This window comes from Nicotiana tomentosiformis, chromosome 12, assembly GCF_000390325.3.
Source record: "Nicotiana tomentosiformis chromosome 12, ASM39032v3, whole genome shotgun sequence".
Taxonomy (NCBI): Eukaryota; Viridiplantae; Streptophyta; class Magnoliopsida; order Solanales; family Solanaceae; genus Nicotiana; species Nicotiana tomentosiformis.
Genome location: NC_090823.1, coordinates 55,105,761 through 55,113,738, shown reverse-complemented (window position 1 = coordinate 55,113,738; position 7,978 = coordinate 55,105,761). Strand labels below are relative to the sequence as shown.

The window sequence follows — 7,978 nt, the reverse complement described above, 5'->3', positions numbered from 1 at the left end:
TTCTTTCAGATAAAAGTTATAGTGTCAACACATGTAGGTGAATTGTCATAAATACCCCCATGAAGATCTCAACTTACACAGCACAGAAAGGGACAGTAAAGCATACGAGGCCTTTTGAACAAAGAATATGAACCACCAGATTTAGATTTTTCCAGGTAAACTGAAGGAAGTGAAGGCAGAGGAATCAGATATTAGATTGTGGTTGCCACATGTCAATTCAAGCAGCCAATCACAGATTCACCCTTTATCCATCAAGATAAGCCTCTTCTTCTTCATACAATATCAGCTTCTTCATACACACCACCAATTATTCACTGCATTCAAGGAAAAATCAACCAACATGGCCTCCGCCTGTGCTTCATCAGCCATTGCAGCAGTTGCATTCTCTTCTCCAAGGTAAGCCTAGTTTAAACAACACAAAAATATGAAATGTAGAAAGACTTTTTTGAAGTGCATTAACAATTATTCTTTGTTTGAATCATGAATCTGTAGTTCCCAGAAAAATGGATCAATTGTAGGAGCAACAAAGGCTTCTTTCCTTGGAGGGAAAAGATTGAGAGTAAGCAAATACGTCGCACCAGCTGGATCAAGATCGGTTGCTGTCTCTGCTGTTGCTGCTGACCCTGATAGACCCCTCTGGTTCCCTGGCAGTACCCCTCCTCCATGGCTCGATGGCAGGTCAGTCATAATCAAATATGACTCCACTTCCATTCATTGTTCTGGTGGAGCTAATTTCAAACTTAATTTTTGCTATGCAGCCTCCCCGGGGACTTTGGTTTCGACCCTCTTGGCCTTGGTAAGCCAAAATCTTAATCTTGGTAGTTGCTTGAAATCATATCTTTCTTCTCTATGATATAGCATACTTATTCTAATTGAGTAATATCAAGGATTTAACCTATCTACGACTATCAGTGTATAACACTTTATACAAGTCTCAAGTCTAGTTTTGCTAAATCCACATTTTATGGATGGTTAGTTTCAAATGACTTGATATTGTTTTACACTCTCAAATAACAACTGTTACTGATCACTGACAGCATCTGACCCGGAGAGCTTGAAATGGAACCAGCAGGCAGAACTTGTACACTGCAGATGGGCAATGTTAGGTGCTGCAGGCATTTTCATCCCAGAATTCCTAACAAAGATTGGCATTCTTAACACACCCTCATGGTACACTGCTGGTGAACAAGAATACTTCACCGATACAACCACTCTCTTCGTCATTGAGTTGGTACTTATTGGCTGGGCTGAGGGAAGAAGGTGGGCAGATATCATCAAGCCTGGGTGCGTAAACACAGACCCCATCTTCCCTAACAACAAGCTCACGGGCACAGATGTCGGGTATCCAGGAGGCTTATGGTTTGATCCTTTAGGTTGGGGATCTGGTTCTCCTGAAAAGATCAAGGAGTTGAGGACAAAGGAGATCAAGAACGGAAGGCTGGCCATGTTGGCTGTCATGGGTGCATGGTTCCAACACATCTACACTGGAATAGGACCAATTGACAACCTTTTCGCTCACCTTGCTGATCCTGGTCACGCCACTATTTTTGCTGTAAGCACCACTTTTCTTTTAACTCTAGCAACATACAACCTGAAACCTATTTTCTTGTCCCATGTTAGAATTTGCAGAATTTATGAGAAAAAGGACTGACTAACATTCTCTCTGAAGCACATGTTATCTTATTTTATAGAGGATTAGAGTAACATTAGTAGGAGCAAGCACAACTTAACTGTGTTCATGCTTTTAAGCACACAATATTAGGATTAAACTACTACCACACAAGTAATACAATGCATATATATTTAGAAAAGTGAAGATCTTGAGGTTATTCTCTATCACTGCTTATATATGCAGAAAAACAAAAACTAAAAACAGAATTTCTAACACCAATTTGAGTAACTACACTATTTCTGTTTTGTCCTACAGGCTTTTCAGTCCTAAGTAAGAAGCAGGAGCACCATTTGTTGGCATTGATGTGTTGGAGTGACACTCTGAAGATCTGAAGAAAGAAATTTTAGAAATTGTTTTCCAACTTAATGTTGTATCACTAATCTTAAATTACCTCTGTGTCCATCTTCTGTAGAAAATGATTAAGCAGTGTACAAATACCTATCGGAACTCCTAACAGCACTAAAATAAATACCAAGACCTCATTAAGCTGCATCCATGTGCATGATTCAAGATTTTAATTGCAATGTCGAAGGATTGCATAGAGGTGTTCGTAACACGTAAAGGTAGACAATAACAATCCTAGGAAGATCTTTTCGTATTTAAAATTACTAGTCAATAGTACGCGCGTTGTGCGTGTACCTTATCTAAATGAGTAAAAAGTTTTAAAAAATTATATAAATATTTTATTTAAAATTATGTTTGAATTATAAAATTAAAGTGCAAGTCCTGAAAATGAAGAATATTGAACTCAATAAGGACAAATAGTTCCACAAAGAAGTTCTCAATCGCGGTAAATATTTTGAAAAAGAAAAAATCATCTGTCAATATACAAAGATTAAACTATAGTAATTTATCACGATTAAGTGACAAAAAAGGTGAAAATATATATTAATTAACTATGATTCAGTAATAATATTAAATATAAAGACAGATATCATAAATATAATATGTGTTGTAATATTATAAAGCATATTATTTTTATTCTTAGTTACCAGATTTATAGTAACTACGTAAAAGGAAGTTCTTGTATACATAGACTAATGTAGAATATATGAATAATACTGTTCTTTTCCTTATTTGAGGTAAATTATCAAGTGAATTTAAACTCCTAAAATTATAGGATCTAATTCAACAAGGAAAGATATAATAATTAAAATTTAGTTGATTTCAAAGTCCAAAATATTAGGAAAATAATTCAAATGACTATTTTGTCTAATGTGAAATCTAATTTTAAAGGGTAAAAAAGGCGAACGACATTTCGCGAAGGGTTTTCGTACTTTTAATATAGTATAGATAGATATAGATATAGATAGATTTACAAGTCAAAAATCGGATCTAAGACGTACCCGGTGGAGACTCTCGTTTCAAAATATTTTCGACAGTGCGAAAATTCTATGCGTATAGAGAGTAAATATTTAAGATTAAGTATACAAGAGGTACTTCCTTTCTTTAACAAACAAAAAAAACAGGAATTCAAAAAAAGAAGACAGATGTAGCGGAGCTGCTCAAGCCTTAGAAACAAAACTACTTTGGAATGCTGATAAGGAACTAAACTTGGGAAGACTCGCATTTTCATAACATTTTCTGATTTAAGTAATGACACTTTGGGTTTGAACATGACAAAGACCAAATTAGATTTCTAAAAACAAAAAGACTACTGCCACCTTATTCTGAATAATTATTTTTTTTTAAATAATGGTGGTGTCTAGGCCAAAATTCCAAATAAATATATATCTCCGTGCATGCATTGACTATAACGAAGATACAGGCAATGAACACATCCCAAACCAAGAAAGCTCAAGAATGGTTAGTGTTTCTTTTTTACTTGAGAAAGGAGTAGTTGTTAGCAGAAGCCGTATAAATCTAATGACCATCCAATTGGTCATGAAATACATAGCCTGATTCAGTTTCTAATACGTTCATGTGAAACTTGTATTTCCTAACAACATAATGTGAAACATAACAAACACCGTGGATACTATTGCTGTTACCGGTACTAATATAATAATAATAAAATAACAGCAATAATAAATGACCAATCTAGCGATCTTCAAGATAACGGTTAAAATCTAACTTGGTGACATTATTGAGATTTCATCAAGGATTTTTCATACAAAAGCGAGCCTTCTGTACCAAACAAGTGTCGGATCCAGGATTTTAAGGTCGTTGGTGCTCACTCTCTTAAATGAAAAGTTGCTACCCATCACATAGTATAAACTCACAACTATCTAAATACGGTAATAAAAACAGTTAATAGAAAAACTACGGTTAATATTATCATTAGCAAAAAAGACTTCTATTCACTAGCCACAATGAACTACTAATAATGTTACTTTATAAAAAAAGATATCTAGTCACAAGTTACAACTGTGCTCGACGACTTTTCATACGTTGAAAACGATCAATAATATCATCATTGCTTACAGTTGCAAATATCTTACGCTCTACATAGCAAACTAAACAACCATTTAAAAATTCATCACCAATGTTGTTACGAAGCTCATTTTTTATGTAGTTCATAGATGAGAAAGCTCGTTCCACAGAAGCAGCAGCAACAGGAAAAATGAGAGTCAACTTGATAAGCAAATAAACATGTGGCCAAGTTTAATGCAAATCTGTCTTAACCAACACTTTAGCAAGGTCACTAATTCCCTTCATGTTGAAGAACCTCTTGTCAGAACCACGGACATAAACTATAAAATTATCAAGCTGGCAACTGAGATCTCGAAGCTTGCTGCTATCAAACTCCTTTGGATAATGTTCAGCCAACCTCATTATCATGTTCTTATCAAAATTACCAAATGAATTAGCTGGATTTAAACAAGCCATACCGAGAAGTAAGTCCGTACTCACAGTATCAAAACGACTGTTAAGCTCTTGAAGATGCAAATCAATGACATCATAAAATATGTCAACACGCAAATGATGAGAGTATGTAACATCAAGAGCTCTACACTTTAACTTTCCGGGAAAGTAGCGAGCGTCCATCTTCGGGATTATTATTTCATGTTTATCACAGAAGGAAGAAACATCATCCTTTAATGATTCAAATTCACTATCCCCCATCTCTTGCAATCTTTGCTTTGTAAGAGCGAGGAGTCCCATAGAATTGACAATATCTTGATCCATTCTTTGTAATGAGGAGTTCAATTCATTTGCCATCGTTAGAACTTTCAACATCAAGTGCAACATAAAAGCAAAATCAAACTCCGTAATCTTACTCACAAGACTTTTAGCAACAATTCTATCGGCATAGTTTTGACACTCGCGTGCAGTAAATTCAAGCACATGAATAATGGATGGAAATAGGACAACAAGGTTATCCAATGTTTTATAATGTGAACCCCAACGAGTATCACCTGGCCGTTGACGTCCACGCTATTGATTTAATCCTCGCCCAGTATGTATTTCACCTAATATAAGCAATTCCTCTAATTTGTCAGCTTGATGTTGTCGAAGCAAATCCCTGCGCTTAAAAGATTCTCCAACAATATTTAACACATTAGTAACAATACAGAAAAAGTCATCTACATCTGAATGCTTCTTTGCAAGAGCCATAAGTGTTAACTGCAATTGATGTGCAAAGAATGCAATGTGCTGATTGAGTCTCATTCAAAATTAAAGTCTTAAGACCCTTTAGCTCTCCTTGCATGTTACTAGCTCCATCGTAGCCTTGCCCACGTATATGTGATGTACTTAATGAGTGACCCATAAGAAAAGAGTCGATTGCCTTCTTCAATGATTGAGCAGTTGTATCATTAACATGAACGATACCAATAAATCACTCTATTACTTCACCTTTTTTATTAACATATCTCAGAACAAGTGCCATTTGCTCTTTGTGTGATATATCCTCTGATTCATCAACTAGTATCCCGAAAAAATCTCCATCCAAATCTTCAATGATTGCTTTGATTGTCTCTTTGGAACAAGCATCAACAATATCCTTTTGAATTATTGGAGAACACATCATTTCATTTTTTGGAGCATTTTCTAAAATAATGCTTCCAACATCCCGATCAATATCTCCGTACCATTGCAAAAGTTCAAGAAAGATACCTCTATTTGTTGAAGAATGACTCTCGTCATGCCCACGAAATAGCAATTCTAATCTCAAGAGAAACCTCGCCACATTGATTGAAGCACTCAACCGACGTCTAGACTCACTTTTTTCTTTCTCGGATTGTCTGTCAAAAGAACTGTGAATTGATTGTGATTGATTCATTAAATCAATCATCATGTTGAAACATTTGTTGTGGATGCTATTTACCTCTCCAATATGAGTTTTAAATCTTTCAATAGCCTTGTTCCAAGCTTTAAAACTATTTTTTGTAAAAGCATCTCTCATATTTCCATGAGTTTCATGTTCATTTTTAAACAAATAGCAACATAAACAATATGCAACATCTTTTACTATACTGTACTCCAACCACTTAGAATGTTGACCCTTGAACCAACTAGGACAAAACTGACGCATTACCTTCCAGACGTAGTTTTAGGAAAATCATATTTCATGGGCCGGCAAGGTCCACTTTTAATATAATGTCTTCTAACTTCATCACGTATATTAGGGCTATATTCTGCAATAGATTTTCTATCTCCTGGGTCAGGTTCGAGAGATTCCAAATCAAGATCTGAAACAAATGGATCCCTCTGAATTTCTGGAGCTATGGATGGAGCAATAGATGGATGAGAACTAGAGCTAAAACTGGGTAGCCTTGTGACAAACTTATCCATCTCGATTCACAAAGATCGATGAAAAAATCCTACAAAATATGATTCAGTCCTAATCAATCTTACCAAAAATTTAATTCACACAATCCAATTAATTCCTATTGTGGAATCCATGTCTCTCTATAAACAACACAAACAACAAGACAATAACAACATATTTAAGTCCATTCTTCGTTCCACTGGAAAATTAATCACACCTTTCAAACTAAATACAACATAAAATTTTGATCTTTAAAAAGCTAAGATGAAAACTTACAAATTTTCAAAGCTAGCAATGAGCGAACGAGCACCAATTCATCGATCGCATAACCCACTGTTGCTAATATAATCTGCATTTATCCCAAAATTTTAGTTTCGGTGTCAAGTAAATCAATAACATAGACAATTCTTTCTTTTTTTTACTTTATGACAAGTACCAAAAATATTTTTTTATCACAAAAATATTGTAGTCACTGAATGCAAAGTAACACAAAAAATTCATTGAATATATTTTAATATTTACAAAGCATAAGCAATAAGCATGAGAAAACCCCAATTCATGTTTCCTCTAGCTTGAATTAAAAATTTAAAATACCAAACCTTATTACCTTTTCCTTTATGTTCTGGTTTTGAAATTACTGGGGAGGACAAGTGCACTGCGTTTTCTTTCCACTGGAAAATTAATCACACCTTTCAAACTAAATACAACATAAAATTTTGATCTTTAAAAAGCTAAGATGAAAACTTACAAATTTTCAAAGCTAGCAATGAGCGAACGAGCACCAATTCATCGATCGCATAACCCACTGTTGCTAATATAATCTGCATTTATCCCAAAATTTTAGTTTCGGTGTCAAGTAAATCAATAACATAGACAATTCTTTCTTTTTTTTACTTTATGACAAGTACCAAAAATATTTTTTTATCACAAAAATATTGTAGTCACTGAATGCAAAGTAACACAAAAAATTCATTGAATATATTTTAATTTTTACAAAGCATAAGCAATAAGCATGAGAAAACCCCAATTCATGTTTCCTCTAGCTTGAATTAAAAATTTAAAATACCAAACCTTATTACCTTTTCCTTTATGTTCTGGTTTTGAAATTACTGGGGAGGACAAGTGCACTGCGTTTTCTTTCTAAGGAGAAGCCGAGAAGAAGGGTTTTTGGCTTTTTAAGAAGGTTTTAACTTTTAAGATTATTAGTTTTATTAGGAATAGGAAAAGTTAAATAAATAAATAAAAGAAAAGGTCCTCAAAAAGTCAACAAGGAAAAGAATAAATAAAAAAGAAGAAAAGAATAGGAGAGCAGCCAACGTTTTTAAGTGAGAAGAAGGGTTTTTAAGAAGCTACATTTTAACTCTTTTAGTTTTACTAGGAATAGGAAAAGGGGAAAGATAAAACAAAAGGAAAGGTCCTCAAAAAGTCAACAGGGAAAAGAATAAAAAAGGTAAAAGAAATAGTTGGAGGGCACCCAATGTTTTCTTATTTCTGGCCATATAAAAAAACTGCCTCTTGCAAGAGTTGATCCCTAGCCTTTCCATATTTGTGCACTCCATTCTCACCTCTTAACCAAAGCACCCAGAAGACCT

The 7,978-nt window shown here is 34.5% G+C and overlaps 1 protein-coding gene and 1 long non-coding RNA gene across 4 annotated transcripts; one reads left to right on the top strand and one right to left on the bottom strand.

Annotated features, from left to right (window-relative positions):
* Positions 1-2,164, top strand: LOC104084782 (chlorophyll a-b binding protein, chloroplastic). The gene is made up of 5 exons (XM_009588731.4): positions 1-396; positions 493-678; positions 759-796; positions 1,038-1,552; positions 1,928-2,164. The coding sequence occupies exons 1-5, from the start codon at positions 341-343 to the stop codon at positions 1,940-1,942; spliced, it is 810 nt and encodes a 269-aa protein (XP_009587026.1). The 5' UTR covers positions 1-340; the 3' UTR covers positions 1,943-2,164.
* On the bottom strand, positions 1,236-7,746 carry LOC104084780 (uncharacterized). 3 transcript variants are annotated; one of them, XR_683672.4, is made up of 5 exons: positions 7,466-7,742; positions 7,135-7,207; positions 6,994-7,057; positions 6,663-6,735; positions 1,236-1,598 (listed from the first exon to the last, which is right to left on the bottom strand). It is a non-coding gene; the product is annotated as an uncharacterized lncRNA (long non-coding RNA). The 3 variants fall into 3 exon arrangements; XR_011413016.1 differs by lacking the exon at positions 1,236-1,598 and adding an exon at positions 3,927-5,859 and having other exon boundaries at positions 7,466-7,746; XR_011413015.1 differs by lacking the exon at positions 1,236-1,598 and adding an exon at positions 3,927-6,438 and having other exon boundaries at positions 7,466-7,744.
* Positions 7,747-7,978: the final 232 nt, after the last annotated feature.

Excerpts from the sequence above, each read along its gene's own strand:
- LOC104084782 (XM_009588731.4), top strand. The coding sequence starts at position 341 with ATGGCCTCCGCCTGTGCTTCATCAGCCATTGCAGCAGTTGCATTCTCT. Across the intron at positions 397-492 it reads GTTGCATTCTCTTCTCCAAG|TTCCCAGAAAAATGGATCAA; the intron begins GTAAGCCTAGTT and ends ATGAATCTGTAG. Across the intron at positions 679-758 it reads CCTCCATGGCTCGATGGCAG|CCTCCCCGGGGACTTTGGTT; the intron begins GTCAGTCATAAT and ends TTTGCTATGCAG.